General features: G+C 42.4%; 1 protein-coding gene across 1 annotated transcript in view; it reads left to right on the top strand.

The window, feature by feature from the left end:
- Positions 1 to 22,529, top strand: part of LOC126161281 (sodium-independent sulfate anion transporter-like) — a 108,420-nt gene that overhangs the window by 15,944 nt on the left and 69,947 nt on the right. Inside the window, exon 3 of the mRNA XM_049917021.1 lies at positions 16,635 to 16,761. Within this exon, the coding sequence (XP_049772978.1) occupies positions 16,635 to 16,761 (127 nt within the window). The remainder of the gene's footprint in view (positions 1 to 16,634; positions 16,762 to 22,529) is intronic.

The raw sequence follows: 22,529 nt of genomic DNA, 5'->3' as shown, positions 1-22,529 counted from the left end.
AGTCTCTTCTGTACCTAAGGTCCATCACCGTTCCCTTTGGATCCCTACGTAATTCGGTGCTCTCCGATAAACACGATCGAACAGCGGAGGAGTGGTACTCAAGCGTCAACTTTAGGTTACAATATCTCCGGATGCAATTAACATTTTACAAAGCAACAAACGGCACTGATTACGTATTTGTTTATATGTTCAGATGTGCTAACAAAACTAACGGGATTCCATTAAAAAAACGTAGGTTTGTGTTAAAAAACATACTTCCCTGCATTTTTTTATGGTTTGTATTAACCAATTGCACTAGCCCCTCTCCTCACGTTCGATCTGTGGAATCGATTCGTCAGTATTTGATGTGGTTTACGAAATATATCCAGCGGTAATGTTAGGTGACTCACCCTATATATATATATATATATATATATATATATATATATATATATATATATATATATATAGTCATCTTCAATATATATATATATATATATATATATATATATATATATATATATATATATATACCCCGCATTTGCCGATAGTATGTAGTAATTTTTTTTTCTGAGTCAGTTTTATTACTTCTGATTCTTCATCTGAAAGTTTCGTGCCGAGAGAAAAGAGTTTCAAGCGTTATCGACACAGTAACCCCCTTCCTGCAAATGATCTCCACAAAGGCAAATTTCCAACAACAGTGACTCAGACTTTGTCATCCAAAATTACAGTAGCACTTACGCTATTTATCGCGTCAATCTTATCAGACACCTTCATCTTTTAGAGATACTGAAATCTATTGGTCGTAAATCAATTTATTCATGTTCTTACTTTTAAAATTTACTGCATCGTGTTGATCTCACACAAGCAGTCCAAAGTTGACCCAGATACTGCGCGCTAAACATTAACTTTATTGTTGTATAAAGTCTGTTCATCGTAAATGTTTTGATGGAAAATGGCACATATTCTCAGAGTTCACATACAGAGACAGACGGAACCAGGCCTCATCTGGAAAAGAGCGAAACCAAGGTTCCTAATGTCGCAGTACCACTTTATTTTGAAATGACCAATGAGCTAAAGACGCGCATATTGGTCTGGAAACTTACGCACGCCGGCCGCGGTGGTCTAGCGGTTCTAGGCGCGCAGTCCGGAACCGCGCGACTGCTACGGTCGCAGGTTCGAATCCTGCCTCGGGCATGGATGTGTGTGATGTCCTTAGGTTAGTTAGGTTTAAGTAGTTCTAAGTTCTAGAGGACTGATGACCACAGATGTTAAGTCCCATAGTGCTCAGAGCCATTTGAACCATTTGAAACTTACGCACAATATAAAATTTATAAGACTTGAGATGCAACTTATTTTTCACATTATTCTGACACGACGATCCTTTCATTCACAACTGTATATCACACCGGCATTGTGATTTGCCGAACTTATTTGCACGGTTTCTCTCACTTCGTCTATTTTTAGGGATCCGTACCACAACAGGTGAAACAGAACCCGTTTAGGATCGCCTTGCTATCGGTTAGTCTGTCTGTCTCTCTGTCCGAGTATTAGAAACCGATTTTCTCAGGAATGGATAGGCGTATCAAGTTGAAATTTGTGTCATTTACTGAGGCTTATGGTCGCTGGCGATGTAAAAGAATGAATCTTCTAAGTCAATGCAATCAACAGATAGGGCTCATTATGTTATGTATTTCAATGCTCGCAAATTCATTCATCAAAACCTATAGGATACTTCCCGTTATGTTTCACAGTACAACCAAAGGGAAAAATCCAAAAACTGTAAATTTGTAATTATATCACAAGAAAAACTCTGCCATTTTTTTATCAGATTTTCTGTCTGTCCATCTCTTAAGACTCCTTTTTTCTCAGAAACTGGTATACGTATCAAGTTGAAAATTATGCCACATACTAAGGTCTATGGTCCATTGGCGGTATAATAAACGATAGCCTTTAAGTTAATGCAATCGAAAGGAACGGCCATTTACGTCACATATTTTGAAACTCGCAAACTCACTCAACAAAAGCTATAGAATACTTCCCGTTGATCTAGAATCATGAAATTTAGCAGAAAGCGAAGTTTCATTGTAGAAGTAAAGGAGAAATCCTAAAATTGGTAATTTGTAATTATCTAACACGAAAAACATGTTTATTTTGTCACTTGTTATCCGACGTCAAACTTGAAATTAAAACAATCAGTAATTCTGCATTCAGGCTGACTGGGTTTGCAACAGCGGACAAGGAATGACTTAATTGCTCATAAGATGCGTTTCGGAATATTACTGATGACGGATAAATTTCGAAACACATCGTATGAGCAATAAAGTCATGTCTTGCCTGATATTTGACTATTACCATTGCGATACAGCCAGCCCGAATGGATGGTTACTGACTATTATAATAACGGTCAGCTGCCTCCTCCAAGACTTTATGTCACATTTATCTTATTGAAGTTAAAACATTCTCGGAATCCCTGAAACCGATATCTTGCCAGTATCAATGACGACAACAGGCAAAAACGGTCGAGACTCTGATTCCTGGATTGGATGAACTGTATACATACGTAAATAAGTTTGTACAGAACCCTCAGCGTACGAGTCCTGCTCGCAGCTGGCCATTTTTTTTTTTTTTTTTTTTTTTTTTTTTTGTGGCCTCAGTCATTCCGAACAATTTTCTAATGATATGTTAGCTGTTTGGATTACATTGTAAGGAAATACCGAAACATATTTTTGGGTTAATTTAATTATGGCCTTCTTGAGGAATCATCTCACAAAAATTCAAACCATTTTTGAAAACTTGATGAAGATGTTACTGGTCAGAGCCGGAAATTTTCTGTAGCTTCATATTTAATCGTTTCTTGATGTTGCGGTCTTCAGTCCAGAGACTGGTTTGATGCAGCTCTCCATGCTACTCTCTCCTGTGCAAGCTTCTTCATCTCCCACTACCTACTACATCATTCTGAATCTGCTTAGTGTATTTATCTCTAGGTCTCCCTCTACGTTTTTTACCCTCCGCGCTACCCTCCAGTACTAAATTGGTGATCCCTTGATGCCTCAGAACATGTCCTACCCTTCTTCTAGTCAAGTTGTGCCACAAATTTCTCTTCTCCTCAATTCTCTTCAATACCTAGTCATTAGTTGTGTGATCTACTGATCTACTTTTCAGTATTCTTCTGGAGCACCACATTTCGAAAGTTTCTATTCTCTTCTTGTCTAAACTATTTATCGTCCACGTTTCACTTCCATACATGGTTACACTTCATACAAATACTTTCAGGAACGACTTCCTGACACTTAAATCTATACTCGATGTCAACAAATTTCTCTTCTTCAGAAACGCTTTCCTTGTCATTGCCAGTCTACATTTTATATCCTCTCTACTTCGACCATCATCAGTTATTTTGCTCCCCCAAATAGCAAAACTCATTTACTACTTTAAGCCTCTCATTTCCTAATCTAATTCCCTCAGCATCACCCGATTTAATTCGACTACGTTCCATTATTCTCGTTTTGCTTTGTTTATGTTCACCTTATAACCTCCTTTCAAGACACTGCCCATTCGGTTCAGCTGCTCTTCCAGGTCCTTTGCTGTCTCTGATAGAATTACAATGTCATCGGCGAACCTCCAAGTTTTTATTTCTTCTCCATGGATTTTAATTCCTACTCCGAATTTTTCTTTTGTTTCCTTTACTGCTTGCTGAATATACAGATTGAATAACGTCGGGGATAGGCTACAACCCTGTCTCACTCCCTTCCCAACCACTGCTTCCCTCTCATACCCCTCGACTCTTATAACTGCCATCTGGTTTCTGTACAAATTGTAAATGGCCTTTCGCTCCCTGTATTTTATACATGTCACCTTCATCATTTGAAAGAGAGTATTCCAGTCAACATTGTCAGTTTATCTAGGTCCCATCTCCTTAAATTCCCATCTTTTTGCAGTTTCTTCAGTTTTAATCTACAGTTCGTAACCAATAGATTGTGGTCAGAGTCCACATCTGTCCCTGAAAATGTCTTACAATTTAAAACCTGGTTCCTGTCTTACCATTATACAATCTATCTGAAAGCTTCAGTATCTCCAGATTTCTTCCACGTATACAACCTTCTTTCATGGTTCTTGGACCAAGTGTTGGGTATGATTAAGCTATGGTCTGTGCAAAATTCTACCAGGCGGCTTCATCTTTCATTCCTTACCCCCATTCCATATTCACCTACTACTTTTCCTTCTCTTCCTGTTCCTACTGTCGAGTTCCAGTCACCCATCAATCGTTAAGTACCTAAAATGTTTGAAAATACCTGTTATTACCATCAGCAACATGTAAACACAAAGTACAAACAAAAAATGGCTCTGAGCACTATGGGACTTAACATCTTAGGACATCAGTCCCCTAGAACTTAGAACTACTTAAACCTAACTAACCTAAGGACACCACACACATCCATACCCGAGGCTGGATTCGAACCTGCGACCGTAGCAGTCCCGCGGCTCCGGACTGAAGCGCCTAGAACCGCACGACCACCGCGGCCGGCAAGTACAAACAGCGTTGTTGATACTCTGTTCTATTGAAATGTTAAATATGTTATATTATTGTTATTATTTTTACAGATATTATTGTTTTTATACATCCCTTTATATTAGTTGCAATGACATGGGATTAATCACATAGTAAATACGTTTGCAATCTGTTATGGTACAGAAAACATTACGTACAGTTATAAATATACGATTGAAAAAAATTTAAGTCTTCAATGGATAACTATTATGGAAGCAATAATGAATTATTTAATTATTATTTTCTGCAAGCACGAGAATTAAGTTCATAATTTCAATACGCTATTATGGAAGCAAAAAAATGGTTCATATGGCTCTGAGCACTATGGGACTCAACTGCTGTGGTCATCAGTCCCCTAGAACTTATAACTACTTAAACCTAACTAACCTAAGGACATCACACGCATCCATGCCCGAGGCAGGATTCGAACCTGCGACCGTAGCAGTCGCACGGTTCCGGACTGAGCGCCTAGAACGGCGAGACCACCGCGGGCCGGCTATGGAAGCAACCAAGTATTCGTTTCATAAACACTCGAGCATCTTATGAACATCCACAATTCCAATTATATATTGTCGCCACGGTACCGATTTTGGCACGAAGAAAATAATGTATGTCACTCTCAATCTAAAAAGCTCTGTTCGAGACAGCTTGAGGACAAGATCCGCATCGACATTGAATCACTGCAATAAAATCTTTGGGGAACTGCGGACAACTCTGTGTTCAGTTGTTCCAACCGAAAACGGATACTGCAGTTCACCATATTAATGAAACGACTAATTTTGCCATTAGCGCAGTTTCCACTTCTGATATGGCAACGGCTGGGTTATACCACAGCTTCGTCAGTACTGTCATTTTCAAAAACTGGTCTTTCCATTTACGATGTAAACAGGCATGAGAAAGCAGCCCAGGTTCAGTTATCACTATGCACAGAAGAGCAGACAACGGTCTGTTTCGGAGGATTCTACACAAGATTAACAAGATTATCATCGGGTCAGAAAAACTATCAATCACGTGTCGTAAAAACGCCGATCACCATAAGCAGGAGAGGATTTCAGTTGACACCTCTGCGATAATCTGAGACACAGCAGATAAGTAAACTATTGTCAGTGATAAGCAACCTTCATTTATTAATGAAATGAGATTTATCTAAGTCTCTGATGGTTATCAAAAAAATCGTGGATGTAGATCGGTGTTAAATCTCCGGCATATCTGGAACGAATATTAACGCAGTGTATTTTCAGACTAATGCAGTTCGGAGAAATGTTACCAGGAAAACTGCTCTATGCAACGGAATTTCTCAAAACACGTGTCCGCCATGTAAAGAAGTTCGTGGAAATACCATAACCGTCATAGATTAAAAGAAGGCGGAAGATAAAGTATAAGATAACACGAAATACTGGCGCGTATGGTTTACTTATTCTTATGTGTAACATTATTATCAACATTACGGATATGCAGGTGCGGTCTCTACCTATTGACCAGTCCCTTCGCATGACGGGAGAAAACTGTGGCCTGCAATGAAACATGAACGTCATTGACTAATACTCAGCACAACTACACCATTACATACTCCCCTGTTCCATAGACGGCTTCAACGTCATGTACCACTTCTCATGTCCCGTACTGCTTTCCTCCTTAATCACTCTGAGAGATACTCTGGCGGCCTCTGTGACCTAGCGGTTCTAGGCGCTTCAGTCCGGAATCACGCGGCTGCTACGGTCGCAGGTTCGAATCCTGCCTCGGGCATGGATCTGTGTGATGTCCTTAGTTAGTTAGGTTTAAGTAGTTCTAAGTCTAGGGGACTGATGACCTCAGATGTTAAGTCCCGTAGTGCTCAGAGCCATCTGAACCATTTGGAGGTACTCTCGGTTATTAGAGGCCCTCACGTCGACAGGACGTCGGAGTGGAAGGCGCTTTGTGTTTAGAATCATGAAACATGTAGGTCTGGCACTTTACTTACATAACTGAAGATGAAGGCTGCACCCAACCAATTTTGAAGCGTCGCAACATGATCTCACTCGCGCCGCCAGCTCACTTATCAGTCTGTTTATACACCATGCATCATACGAAAATTTGTATCACTTCCTCCTTCTCTAAAGCCATGCACATCACCCTCTTTCCATACCCACTTCTCCCCCCCCCCCTCCCCAACTGAATCTTTAAATAGCTTCTCAAATTACCCTCCCTCCTTTTTCACAACAAACATTTGAACATCTGTGTATTTCCTGTGTATGGTGTAAGCAAGGCCTCCGACACTTCCACAACCGTATTGATGTCCCCCCTCCACTCTTCCCCCGCCAAGCCCAAATTCCAAATAATACGATGTGGTGCCAATACCTACAGGTTCTTTTCCAAAGAAACTTCAGCAGACTCCCAATCCCAGACCACGAAATCCGTAGCGACATCTCTCTCTTTCTTCAGCTTTAAACTACACTACTGGCCATTAAAATTGCTGCACCAAGAAGAAATGCAGATGATAAACGGGTATTCATTGGACAAATATATTATACTAGAACAGTCTTGTGATTACATTTTCACGCAATTTGGGTGCATAGATCCTGAGGAATCAGTACCCAGAACAACCACCTCTGGACATAATAACGGCCTTGATACGCCTGGGCATTGAGTCAAACAGAGCTTGGATGGCGTGTACAGGTGCAGCTTCAACACGATACCACAGTTCATCAAGAGTAGTGACTGGCGTATTGTAGTGAGCCAGTTGCTCGGCCACCATTGACCAGACGTTTTCAGTTGGTGAGAGATCTGGAGAATGTGCTGGCCAGGGCAGCAGTCGAACATTTTCTGTATCCAGAAAGGTCCGTACAGGACCTGCAAACATGCGGTCGTGCATTATCCTGCTGAAATGTAGGGTTTCGCATGGATCGAATGAAGGGTAGAACCACGGGTCGTAACACATCTGAAATGTAACGTCCACTGTTCAAAGTGCCGTCAGTGCGAACAAGAGGTGACCGAGACGTGTAACCAATGGCACCCCATACCACCACGCCGGGTGATACGCCAGTATGGCGATAACGAATACACGCTTCCAATGTGCGTTCACCGCGAAGTTGCCAAACACGGATGCGACCATCATGATGCTGTAAACAGAACCTGGATTTGTCCGAAAAAATGACGTTTTGCCATTCGTGCACCCAGGTTCGTCGTTGAGTAAACTATCGCAGGCGCTCCTGTCTGTGATGCAGCGTCAAGGGTAACCGCAGCCATCGTCTCCGAGAAGGATAGTCCATGCTGGTGCAAACGTCGTCTAACTGTTCGCGCAGATGGTTGTTTTCTTGCAAACGTCCCCACCTGTTGACTCAGGGATCGAGACGTGGCTGCACGATCCGTTACAGCCATGCGGATAAGATGCCTGTCATCTCGACTGCTAGTGATACGAGGCCGTCGGGATCCAGCACGGCGTTCCGTATTACTCTCCTGAACCCACCGATTCCATATTCTGCTAACAGTCATTGGATCTCGACCAACGCGAGCAGCAATATCGCGATACGATAAACCGCAATCGCGATAGGCTACAATCCGACCTTTATCAAAGTCGGAAACGTGATGGTACGCATTTCTCCTCCTTACACGAGGAATCACAACAACGTTTCACCAGGCAACGCCGGTCAACTGCTCTTTGTGTATGAGAAATCGGTTGGAAACTTTCCTCATGTGAGCACATTGTAGGTGTCGCCACAGGCGCCAACCTTGTGTGAATGCTCTGAAAAGCTAATCATTTGCATATCACAGCATCTTCTTCCTGTCGGTCAAATTTCACGTCTGTACCACGTCATCTTTGTGGTGTAGCAATTTTAATGGCCAGTATTGTAACTGTGTCATCCGAAGTTATACGTGCCTCCTACCCTTGCGCACACCAGTGCTCTTCTAGCTGTTTTCTTTTCCTACCCTCTCGATTCCCATGGACTAGCTTCTGCCCCCTTACAGATATCCCTGTTACAGTGTCATACAACGAACTCTAGCTTTTTACCTCATACCCCATACCCCACACCCCATACCCCAACTATCCTGATCACCCTTAGATTAGATTAGATTAGATTATTTTTTTGCTCCATAGATCCGTGCTGAGGAGATCCTCGTGGATGTGGAACATCTCAATTTTTTTTAACTGAAATAACAATACTAATAGTATGAATATATACATAATTTGTTTCTATTAAAAAATTCGTCAATGGAGTAGAAGGAGTTGACTACTAGTAAGTTTTTCAGGCTCCTTTTAAACTGATCTTTATTCGTAACTAAATTTTTTATGTTTGCTGGCAAATTATTGAAGATTAGTGTTCCTGAGTAGTGGACCCCTTTTTGAACTAAAGTAAGTGCTTTTAAGTCGTTGTGCAGATCATTTTTGTTCCTGGTATTGTATGTATTAACTGAGCTGTTTGTTGGAAAAATGGATATATTATTTGGGACAAATTTCATTAAGGAGTAAATATACTGAGAGGCAGTAAGTAGTATACCCAATTCTTTGAAGAGGTTTCTACAGGACGTCCGTGAATTTACTCCACAGATAATACGTATTACACGCTTTTGGACTCTGAAAACTTTTGTTTTGCTTGAAGAGTTACCCCAAAATATTATACCATATGACATTATGGAATGAAAGTAGGCAAAGTATGCAAGCTTTTTCATTTTTTTGTCGCCTATGTCTGCTAACACCCTCACGCAACCATCCGACTTCCCCTCCACTAACTTATCTCTACCCAGTTCAGGCCCTTAAATATGCAGTAAAATGCAATTCTTCTTTTGAAAATGTTTCAGCTTCATCATTTTAAAGCAATACAAACAGCGAGGGCATTATTTTACCATCATCAATGTAAACGATCTTTTTATATCAGTCGCTGTATTTTAAAACCGTATAACTCGGGAGTGGAGCGTTGGACCAGTGCTACACCATTCACGTCCATGAGGGACAAGAAAATCAAATAACAACAAAGAAACAATTGTTTCCCACAGATTTCAGCATCATGAATGCGACCGCTTTTAGGTCTCCCGTCTCTTTGACGTAGCGCAGCGACATAATGTCTATTAAGCCAACTTATATTTCCTGTATCTCCTACACACTTAACCTTACAACTGCAATTAATCCCCATTTACCAAATTCTGCTGTCTTCCCCACACCTCAAACTACAGTCTGTGTTATCTTTATTCTTACATCCGATTTGGGTTCGACGACCACCTACTTTTGTTGCTTCTCAGAATTTACAATGCTCACGCGCAGAAGGGAAATACTGATGACCCACACAAACATTGGAATAGGCTATCAAGCATAACAGTCTCTTACAAAGATAAACCATTAGCTAAGGCCTCAAGAGTGCATTTAACGTTTCAGGTGTTACTTCCTATTCAAATTCGGAAGATCCTCGTCTTGGGATCAAATGGTTCAAATGGCTCTGAGCACTATGGGACTTAACATCTATGGTCATCAGTCCCCTAGAACTTAGAACTACTTAAACCTAACTAACCTAAGGACAGCACACAACAACACCCAGTCATCACGAGGCAGAGAAAATCCCTGACCCCGCCGGCAATCGAACCCGGGAACCCGGGCGTGGGAAGCGAGAACGCTACCGCACGACCACGAGCTGCGGACGTCTTGGGATCCTATACTTAGTTTACTAAGATCATTTCACTCGACAGCGTCTAATAGGGCTAGTGAACGAATATTTATGTAGAAACCCGCAAAACCAACTTGCACGCCGGATCTCGAAGCTAGATATAAACAGCAATCGTTGCCATTAGTACACCATAATGTAGCGCATATCTAGGGAAAGGGAATGTCTAACGTTCGCATTACAAATCGAACACGGCTAAATTAGTTGACGAAATCTTGCGCAGAAAAATTGAATCGAGAACTCAGATAGGCAATCAGAAATATATCTTTATACTGTACGTTGCTTATTGAGCCATCCTTTTACTTTTTTTGCCTGTGGATTTTTGGACGAAGTTTCCCAGTCAGTCGTTGGGGAATGTTTTCAATAGATAAACAGTTAAATCTGTATTCAACATCTACATCCATACTCCGCAAGCCACCTGACGGTGTGTGGCGGAGGGTACCTTGAGTACCTCTATCGGTTCTTCCTTCTATTCCAGTCTCGAATTGTTCGTGGAAAGAAGGATTGTCGGTATGCTTCTGTGTGGGCTCTAATCTCTCTGATTTTATCCTCATGGTCTCTTCGCGAGATATACGTAGGAGGGAGCAATATACTGCTTGACTCTTCGGTGAAGGTATGTTCTCGAAACTTTAACAAAAGCCCGTACCGAGCTACTGAGCGTCTCTCCTGCAGAGTCTTCCACTGGAGTTTATCTATCATCTCCGTAACGCTTTCGCGATTACTAAATGATCCTGTAACGAAGCGCGCTGCTCTCCGTTGGATCTTCTCTATCTCTTATATCAACCCTATCTGGTACGGATCCCACACTGCTGAGCAGTATTCAAGCAGTGGGCGAACAAGCGTACTGTAACCTACTTCCTTTGCTTTCGGATTGCATTTCCTTAGGATTCTTCCAATGAATCTCAGTCTGGCATCTGCTTTACCGACGATCAACTTTATATGATCATTCCATTTTAAATCACTCCTAATGCGTACTCCCAGATAATTTATGGAATTAACTGCTTCCAGTTGCTGACCCGCTATTTTGTAGCTAAATGATAGGGGATATATCTTTCTATGTATTCGCAGCACATTACACTTTTCTACATTGAGATTGAATTGCCATTCCCTGCACCATGTGTCAATTCGCTCCAGATCCTCCTGCATTTCAGTACAATTTTCCATTGTTACAACCTCTCGATACACCACTGCATCATCTGCAAAAAGCTCAGTGAACTTCCGATGTCATCCACAAGATCATTTATGTGTATTGTGAATAGCAACGGTCCTATGACACTCCCCTGCGGCACACCCGAAATCACTCTTACTTCGGAAGACTTCTCTCCATTGAGAATGACATGCTGCGTTCTGTTATCTAGGAACTCTTCAATCCAATCACACAATTGGTCTGATGGTCCATATGCTCTTACTTTGTTTATTAAACGACTGTGGGGAACTGTATCGAACGCCTTGCGGAAGTCAAGAAACACGGCATCTACCAGGGAACCCGTGTCTATGGCCCTCTGAGTCTCGTGGACGAATAGCGCGAGCTGGGTTTCACACGACCGTCTTTTTCGAAACACTGATTCCTACAGAGTAGATTTCTAGTCTCTAGAAAAGTCATTATACTCGAACATAATACGTGTTCCAAAATTCTACAACTCATCGACGTTAGAGATATAGGTCTGTAGTTCTGCACATCTATTCGACGTCCCTTCTTGAAAACGGGGATGACCTGTGCCCTATTCCAATCCTTTGGAACGCTACGCTCTTCTAGAGACCTACGGTGCACCGCTGCAAGAAGGGGGGCAAGTTCCTTCGCGTACTCTGTGTAAAATCGAACTGGTATCCCGTCAGGTCCAGCGGCCTTTCCTCTTTTCAGCGATTTTAATTGTTTCTCTATCCCTCTGTCGTCTATTTCGATATCTACCATTTTGTCATCTGTGCGACAATCTAGAGAAGGAACTACAGTGCAGTCTTCCTCTGTGAAACAGCTTTGGAAAAAGACATTTAGTATTTCAGCAGTTATTCTGTCATCCTCTGTTTCAGTAGAATTTTGGTCACAGAGTGTCTGGACATTTTGTTTTGATCCACCTACCGCTTTGACATAAGACCAAAATTTCTTAGGATTTTCTGCCAAGTCAGTACATAGAACTTTACTTTCGAATTGATTGAACGCCTCTCGCATAGCCCTCCTCACAGTACATTTCGCTTCGCGTAATTTTTGTTTGTCTGCAAGGCTTTGGCTATGTTTTTGTTTGCTATGAAGCTCCCTTTGCTTCCGCAGCAGTTTTTTAACTCGGTTGTTGTACCACGGTGGCCCTTTTCCATCTCTTACGATCTTGCTTGGCACATACTCATCTAACGCGTATTGTACGACGGTTTTGAACTTTGTCCACTGATCCTCAACAGTATCTGTACTTGAGACAAAACTTTTGTGTTGAGCCAACAGGTACTCTGTAATCTGCTTTTTGTCACTTTTTCTAAACAGAAAAATCTTCCTACCTTTTTTAATATTTCTATTTACGGCTGAAATCATCGATGCAGTAACCGCTTTATGATCGCTGATTCCCTGTTCTGCGTTAACTGTTTCAAATAGTTCGGGTCTGTTTGTCACCAGAAGGTCTAATATGTTATCGCCACGAGTTGGTTCTCTGTTTAACTGCTGAAGGTAGTTTTCAGATAAAGCACTTAAAAAAATTTCACTGGATTCTTTGTCCCTGCCACCCGTTCTGAACGTTTGAGTCTCACAGTCTATATCAGACAAATTAAAATCTCCACCCAGAACTATAACATGGTGGGGAAATCTACTCGAAATATTTTCCAAATTATCCTTCAGGTGCTCAGCCACAACAGCTGCTGAGCCTGGGGGCCTATAGAGACATCCAATTACCATGTCTGAGCCTGCTTTAACCGTGACCTTCACCCAAATTATCTCACATTTCGGGAGTAGTAAAAGGGAGACGTAAAAGCTTGTTAGTATATTTTTCTTTGTTAGCAACAGTGGCTATCATTACAGCTAACTGGAGCAAAGCTCTCAATCAATACTGTGTCCGCCTTGTGGTGATTCCAAATATGGAGTACATACACGTTTGTGCACTCCATGAACCATGGACCTTGCCGTTGGTGGGGAGGCTTGCGTGCCTCAGCGATACAGATAGCCGTACCGTAGGTGCAACCACAACGGAGGGGTATCTGTTGAGAGGCCAGACAAACGCGTGGTTCCTGAAGAGGGGCAGCAGCCTTTTCAGTAGTTGCAGGGGCAACAGTCTGGATGATTGACTGATCTGGCCTTGTAACACTAACCAAAACGGCCTTGCTGTGTTGGTACTGAGAACGGTTGAAAGCAAGGGGAAACTACAGCCGTAATTTTTTCCGAGGGCATGCAGCTGTACTGTATGGTTAATGATGATAGCGTCCTCTTGCGTAAAATATTCTGTAGGTAAAATACTCCGCCATTCGGATCTCCAGGCGGGGACTACTCAAGAGGATATCGTTATCCGGAAAAAGAAAACAGGCGTTCTACGGATCGGAGCGTGGAAGGTCAGATCCCTTAATCGGGTAGGTAGGTTAGAAAAATTAAAAAGGGAAATGGATAGGTCAAAGTTAGTTATAGTGGGAATTAGTGACGTTCGGTGGCAGGAGGAACAAGACTTTTGGTCAGGCGAATACAGGGTCATAAATACAAAGTCAAATACGTGTAATGCAGGAGTAGGTTTAATAATGAATAAAAAAAATAGGAATGCGGGTAAGGTACTACAAACAGCGTAGTGAACGCATTATTGTGGCCAAGATAGATACTAAGCTCACACCTACTACAGTAGTACAAGTTTATATGCCAACTAGCTCTGCAGATGACGAAGAAATTGAAGAAATATATGATGAAATAAAAGAAATTATTCAGATAGTGAAGGGAGACGAAAATTTAATAGTCATGGGTGACTGGAATTCGAGTGTAGGAAAAGGGAGAGAAGGAAACATAGTAGGTGAATATGGATTGGGGGTAAGAAATGAAAGAGGAAGCCGCCTGGTAGAATTTTGCACAGAGCACAACTTAATCATAGCTAACACTTGGTTCAAGAATCATAAAAGAAGGTTGTATACATGGAAGAAGCCTGGAGATACTGACAGATTTCAGATAGATTATATAATGGTAAGACAGAGATTTAGGGACCAGGTTTTAAATTGTAAGACATTTCCAGGGGCAGATGTGGACTCTGACCCCAATCTATTGGTTATGAAGTGTAGATTAAAACTGAAGAAACTGCAAAAAAGGAGGCAATTTAAGGAGATGGGACCTGGATAAATTGACTAAACCAGAGGTTGTACAGAGTTTCAGGGAGAACGTAAGGGAACAAATGGCAGGAATGGGGGAAAGAAATACAGTAGAAGAAGAATGGGTAGCTCTGAGGGATGGAGTAGTGAAGGCAGCAGAGGATCAAGTAGGTAAAAAGACGAGGGCTAGTAGAAATCCTTGGGTAACAGAAGAAATATTGAATTTAATTAATGAAAGGAGAAAATATAAAAATGCAGTAAACGAAACAGGCAAAAAGGAATACAAACGTCTCAAAAATGAGATTGACAGGAAGTGCAAAATGGCTAAGCAGGGATGGCTAGAGGATAAATGTAAGGATGTAGAGGCTTATCTCACTAGGGGTAAGATAGATACTGCTTACAGGAAAATTAAAGAGATCTTTGGGGAAAAGAGAACCACTTGTATGAATATCAAGAGCTCATATGGAAACCCAGTTCTAAGCAAAGAAGGGAATGGAGAAAGGTGGAAGGAGTATATAGAGGGTCTATACAAGGGCGATGTTCTTGAGGACAATATTATGGAAATGGAAGAGGATGTAGATGAAGATGAAATGGGAGATACGATACTGCGCTCTGAGTTTGACAGAGCACTGAAAGACCTGAGTCGAAACAAGGCCCCGAGGGTAGACACCATTCCATTAGAACTACTGATAGCCTTGGGAGAGCCAGCCCTGACAAAACTCTACCATCTGGTGAGCAAGATGTATGAGACAGACGAAATACCCTCAGACTTCAAGAAGAATATAATAATTCCAATCCCAAAGAAAGCAGGTGTTGACAGATGTGAAAATTACCGAACAATCAGTTTAATAAGTCACGGATGCAAAATACTAACACGAATTGTTTACAGACGAATGGAAAAACTAGTAGAAGCCGACCTCAGGGAAGATCAGTTTGGATTACGTAGAAATATTGGAACACGTGAGGCAATACTGACCCTACGGCTCATCTTAGAAGCTAGATTAAGGAAAGGCAAACCTACGTTTCTAGCATTTGTAGACTTAGAGAAAGCTTTTGACAATGTTGACTGGAATACTCTCTTCCAAATTCTGAAGGTGGCAGGGGTAAAACACAGGGAGCGAAAGGTTATTTACAATTTGTACAGAAACCAGATGGCAATTATAAGAGTCGAAGGACATGAAAGGGAAGCAGTGGTTGGGAAGGGAGTAAGACAGGGTTGTAGCCTCTCCCCGGTGTTATTCAATCTGTAATATTCAGCAAGCAGTAAAGGAAACAAAAGAAAAATTAGGAATAGGCATTAAAATCCATGGAGAAGAAATAAAAACTTTGAGGTTCGCCGATGACATTGTAATTCTGTCAGAGACAGCAAAGGACTTGGAAGAGCTGTTGAACGGAATGGATAGTGTCTTGAAGGGAGGATATAAGATGAACATCAACAAAAGCAAAACGAGGATAATGGAATGTAGTCGAATTAAGTCGGGTGATGTTGAGGGTATTAAATTAGGAAATGAGACACTTAAAGAAGTAAAGGAGTTTTGCTATTTGGGGAGTAAAATAACTGATGATGGTCGAAATAGAGAGGATATAAAATGTAGACTGGTAATGGGAAGGAAAGCGTTTCTGAAGAAGAGAAATTTGTTAACATAGAGTATAGATTTAAGTGTCAGGAAGTCGTTTCTGAAAGTATTTGTATGGAGTGTAGCCATGTATGTAAGTGAAACATGGACGATAAACAGTTTGGACAAGAAGAGGATAGAAGCTTTCGAAATGTGGTGCTACAGAAGAATGCTGAAGATTAGATGGGTAGATCACATAAGTAATGAGGAGGTGTTGAATAGTATTGGGGAGAAGAGAAGCTTGTGGCACAACTTGACTAGAAGAAGGGATCGGTTGGTAGGGCATGTTCTGAGGCATCAAGGGATCACCAATTTAGTATTGGAGGGCAGCGTGGCGGGTAAAAATCGCAGAGGGAGACCAAGAGATGAATACACCAAGCAGATTCAGAAGGATGTAGGTTGCAGTAGGTACTGGGAGATGAAGAAGCTTGCACAGGATAGAGTAGCATGGAGAGCTGCATCAAACCAATCCCAGGACCGAAGACCACAACAACAACACGTTTGTGAACAGTGCACATTATACCCACCAGCTTCCGGTTAGCTGCTGATGCCGACAGGCCTTTGTCTACACAGCCATTGATGCTCTCAGTTTCTTTTTCACAGATGGCGGCACCCTATCACAAGAAGAGCGATGTCGGAATTCGGGCAGCCTACGAGTATGGGGCTTCCGATTACAACCTAGACGTGGCCAGAGCTCAGCTGCAGCGTACAGCCAGCACAGACACCATGCGTAAGTACTGCGAAAAACTCATTCTAAAGATCCAGTAGCCGGGCCCTGTAATCATTATTACGACGTATTTTTTTAGTCTGTAAAATGTAATATCCATTACCATTTGAAAATTCAATTCTCCACTGATAATGTAGGTAGAGATACGAGGCGTGTTTTTTTAAGTAAGTACCGTTTTGAAATTAAAAAAAGACGTGCTAAGATATGTCAATAGTTTTATTTTTACATGAAAGCCTGTACCTTAATCTACTTTTCTACATAACTTCAGTCAATGTTGAGGCACTTGTCATAACGTTGTACCAGTTTTTTAATACCCTCCTCACAGAAGTCTGCCGCCTGACTTGTTAACCACTGCATCACCACTGTTTTGACTTCGTCATCGTCTTGAAGACACTGACCGCCCAGGTGTTTCTTCAAGTGCAGGGCAGATGGTAGTCACTGGGTGCAAGATCTGGGCTGTACGGAGGATGATCTGGAGTTTCCCATCGAAAAGATGCGATGAGATCTTTGGTCTGATTCGCCGCATGCGGACGGGCATTATCTTGCAGCAAACCGATACCCTTGCTCAACTTGCCACGTCTTTTGTTCTGAATTGAACGGCGCAGATTGTACAATGTCTTAGAGTAAGCTGCTGCATTGATTGTCTCACTACGAGGCAGAAATTGCACAAGCAATACTCCTTTTCTGACCCACAAAACTGTGCACATGATTTTCCGGGCAGAAATTGTTTGCTTAAACTTCACTTTTCTGGGTGAATCTGAATACCGCCATTCCATGGACTGTTGCTTTGATTATGGTGTGATGTAGGCCACCCATGTTTCATCGCCCGTAACAATTTGGCTTAAAAAATCATCAGCGTCGTTGTGGTACCGCTCAAGGAAAGTCAATGCACTGTCTAAACGTTTGGTTTTTTTGCACATCCGTTAACATTTTCGGTATCCAACGTGTGCACAATTTTCGGTAATTCAAGTGCTCGGTCACAATGCCATACAAAACACTACGAGAAACATTAGGAAAAACATCCCACAAGGAGGAAATCGTAAAGCGTCTGTTTTCTCTCACCTTATTGTCCACTTCCTGCACCAAAGTTTCATTAACGACCGAAGGACGCCCACTCCGTTGTTTATCATGCACATTAGTGCGGCCATCTTTAAATGCTCTCACCCACTTTCTTACCATTCCATCACTCATAATGTTTTCTCCGTAAACTGCACACAATGAATATCGATCGCTTTTAGGCCTTTAGCGCTAAGAAATCTTATAACAGCCTTTACTTCACAGTCGGCGGGACTCAGGATTATCGGAGGCATCTTAAACACTCAGTACACAACGTAAACAAGGAAGAATCAGACTGTATTGGCGTCAGTGCGTAGACAACAGATGTAGGTACCCAGTGCGCATGCGCAGAACGCCGACCACAGCGGTGTGGCAAAATGGTATTTACTTAAAAAACACGCCTCGTATAAAAAATTGACACACATGTTTGAAATGACAGGAGGTGTTATTGAAATCAAAAATAGTGCACGAAAGTCCAACACATGACGCTTCACGTGTTAGAAGTGCAAAAAAGTTTTTCTAGCAAACACGATGTTCTTTATAATAAATGCTCTACATGTCGGGTGTCATTCATCAGTAACAGCTCTAGCTGAGGGACAATGTTGTGAACAGCACTGTACAGCACATCAGTAGGTATGGTAAGAAAATGCTGGCGGACGTTGTCTCTTAGCATTTTCTTAATGACGTCGAACGATCGCGGTAGACTTGCGACTTCAAGTAACCCCACAACCAATAATCTCACGGATTGGGGTCTGGGAACCTTGGGGGGGGGGGGGGGGGGCAAAGCGTGACTGAATTGGCGGCTCAGCAAGCGATCTTCACCAAACCTGTGCGCAAGAGATCTTTCACACGTGTATACAGGGTGTTTCAAAAATGACCGGTATATTTGAAACGGCAATAAAAACTAAACGAGCAGCGATAGAAATACACCGTTTGTTGCAATATGCTTGGGACAACAGTACATTTTCAGGCAGACAAACTTTCGAAATTACAGTAGTTACAATTTTCAACAACAGATGGCGCTGCGGTCTGGGAAACTCTATAGTACGATATTTTCCACATATCCACCATGCGTAGCAATAATATGGCATAGTCTCTGAATGAAATTACCCGAAACCTTTGACAACGTGTCTGGCGGAATGGTTTCACATGCAGATGAGATGTACTGCTTCAGCTGTTCAATTGCTTCTGGATTCTGGCGGTACACCTGGTCTTTCAAGTGTGCCCACAGAAAGAAGTCACAGGGGTTCATGTCTGGCGAATAGGAAGGCCAATCCACGCCGCCTCCTGTATGTTTCGGATAGCCCAAAGCAATCACACGATCATCGAAATATTCATTCAGGAAATTAAAGACGTCGGCCGTGCGATGTGGCCGGGCACCATCTTGCATAAACCACGAGGTGTTCGCAGTGTCGTCTAAGGCAGTTTGTACCGCCACAAATTCACGAAGAATGTCCAGATAGCGTGATGCAGTAATCGTTTCAGATCTGAAAAATGGGCCAATGATTCCTTTGGAAGAAATGGCGGCCCAGACCAGTACTTTTTGAGGATGCAGGGACGATGGGACTGCAACATGGGGCTTTTCGGTTCCCCATATGCACCAGTTCTGTTTATTGACGAAGCCGTCCAGGTAAAAATAAGCTTCGTCAGTAAACCAAATGCTGCCCACATGCATATCGCCGTCATCAATCCTGTGCACTATATCGTTAGCGAATGTCTCTCGTGCAGCAATGGTAGCGGCGCTGAGGGGTTGCCGCATTTGAATTTTGTACGGATAGAGGTGTAAACTCTGGCGCATGAGACGATACGTGGACGTTGGCGTCATTTGGACCGCAGCTGAACACGGCGAATGGAAACCCGAGGCCGCTGTCGGATCACCTGCTGCACTAGCTGTGCGTTGCCCTCTGTGGTTGCCGTACGCGGTCGCCCTACCTTTCCAGCACGTTCATCTGTCACGTTCCCAGTCCGTTGAAATTTTTCAAACAGATCCTTTATTGTATCGCTTTTCGGTCCTTTGGTTACATTAAACCTCCGTTGAAAACTTCGTCTTGTTGCAACAACACTGTGTTCTAGGTGGTGGAATTCCAACACCAGAAAAATCCTCTGTTCTAAGGAATAAACCATGTTGTCTACAGGACACTTGCACGTTGTGAACAGCACACGCTTACAGCAGAAAGACGACGTACAGAATGGTGCACCCACAGACTGCGTTGTCTTCTATATCTTTCACATCACTTGCAGCGCCATCTGTTGTTGAAAATTGTAACTACTGTAATTTCGAAAGTTTGTCCGCCTGAAAATGTACTGTTGTCCCAAGCATATCGCAACAAACGGTGTATTTCTATCGCTGCTCGTTTAGTTTTTATTGCCGTTTCAAATATACCGGTCATTTTTGAAACACCCTGCACGTGTAACAATATGCTGCAGAGGGTCATCCCGCTTAAAAGTCGTACCTTCCAGAGGGTTTTTATCAGCTGGATCCGACTCCCTCTCTCACGATAGCTCATTTTAAACGTTATCATCATGCATTATCACTGACGTGTTGCGGTCCAGCGCCGTCTGTTGGCCACTTTTTGCAATCCTTATTCGTTTCAATAAAACCCCAAGTCATTTCAGGAATGTGCATCAATTTTTACCTCTTTACCTAGATTATTCTGTGAATTAGTGCATTTTAAAATGTTAACAGACTTTTGAGGTCACCCTGTAGTATAAAGATCTGGGCAGTACTTTTGTGTTGAAAATAAAATTTAAAAAATATTTGAAAATAAAGAAGAACAATAACTTTTAAAAAAATCGTAGCAGATACAAGGTACATTCAGAAGAGCTGCAGTTGTAATGAAGTTTTAGCAACTATTCCCACAAACAAGCCCTTTTCCATTCTTTGAAGACACTAACAGAAAGTATCAGTTCACCCCTGCTGAGAAATTCAGTTAACTTAGGGAGCTCCAGCCTCATCTTCCAAAAAATATTGCTAATATTGCTAGCCTTGGATGTTTTCATTGGTCTAAGAACTCGAAGGGCGCTATGCCTGGCAGAGCTTGCATATGTTCTCGTTGCAGTTAGTTAACTGTGTGACGCAAAATACGATCACTTATCTTTAAATATGAAAATTTCAGAGTCCACCATTTACGTATTTGACGCGAGTACAGTTTCAATACACTGGTTAGAAGTGACAACTGTGAGGGATCTATAAGAACTGAGATCATACGCTCAGTCTTCATTAAGAACTGGTTAACCATTTCCTTCCCACACTAAGATTCTTGCTGCGTAGAAAACTGGAGAGCAGTTTCGTGCCCCAAATGGTATAGCTAAGTATGCTGGACAAAAATTAGTCGCGGTGTAACACCATCTCTAGTCTTGCTAATGGCCTCAAATCGAGGAGGGAGAGAGTCAACAGTGTCTTCAGGAAAGCCACTTCCAGCCCAACCCAGTCATTGTTCGAGGGGCGTTCAGTAACAAATGGAACTCTTTTTTTTTCTCGGCCATTTTCGGTTGAAAAAATACGGACTCTGTTGAGGGATATCGTGAAGTATTCCCACTTCCACCTCTATAGTTTCGTGAAGTTCCGACAGGCGGCGGCGCTTTACATAGCCTTCAAAATGGCATCTGTAACGGAGGTGTGTTCCAAGCAGACTGCTGTCATCGAGTTTCTTTTGGCGGAAAACCTGAGCGTCGCAGATATTCACAGGCGCTTGCGGAATGTCTAAGAAGACCTGGCAGTGAACAAAAGTATGGTGAATCGATGGACGAGTCACCTGTCACCATCGCAACAAGAGGTGCGAACCTGTCTGACATGCAGAATGCCAGCCGGCCGTACACACCTGTGACTCCTGCAATGTTGGAGTTGGAAGTTACGGACACTCTCATTCGAGGCGATCGACAGATCACAGTCAAACAGCTCGCTGCGTAACTGGACACATCTATCGGTAGCGCTTACACACTTGGCCACAAGTTGGTGTACTCAAAGGTGTGTGCGCGCTAGATACCATACGAGTGTTAGTGACAACTTTTTGTTGAACATTGACACAGGCGATGAAACATAGGTTCACCACTTCGAACCAAAAAAAAAAAAATGACAGTCCATGGAGGGGCGCCACACCACCTCTCATCTGAAGAAAAATGTCCAAAGCCACATACTCAGCCAGTAAAGTCATTGTGACGGTCTTCTGAGACTCTGGAGGAGTTATTCTGTTTGATTTCCTCCTTCATGGTGCAACAATAAACTCTCGAAGTGTGCTACCCTCAGGAGTTTAAGAAAAGACTTTGGCGTGTTCGTTGCCACAAAAATGCAAAACAACTTCTCCTTCTCCAAGACAACGCAACGCCTCACACAAGTCTGCACATCCCAGAGCAGCTCAAAAAATTTCAGTGGATTATTCTGCTTCATTCGCCCTACTGCTGGTAATTCGCACCTTTGGACTTCCACCTGTTTGGCCTAGCATAGGTCACACTACACGGAAAGCAGTACATGGGTGAGGGGTGGGGAGAGGGGCAGGGGGGGTTATTGAAGAATCACCAAGATGGTGGCTCCGACATCAACTAGTAGAGGTACCATGAGGGTATACAGGCCCTCCCAATAAGACCGTCGCATTGAGGGAGATTATGTTGAACAATAGATCAGTTCAAATGGCTCTAAGTACTATGGGACTTAACATCTGAGGTCATCAGTCCCCTAGACTTAGAACTACGTAAACCTAACCAACCTAAGGACAACA

Source organism: Schistocerca cancellata, chromosome 2 (genome assembly GCF_023864275.1).
Source record: "Schistocerca cancellata isolate TAMUIC-IGC-003103 chromosome 2, iqSchCanc2.1, whole genome shotgun sequence".
NCBI classification, from domain to species: Eukaryota; Metazoa; Arthropoda; class Insecta; order Orthoptera; family Acrididae; genus Schistocerca; species Schistocerca cancellata.
This window is presented reverse-complemented; position numbering and strand designations above follow the sequence as displayed.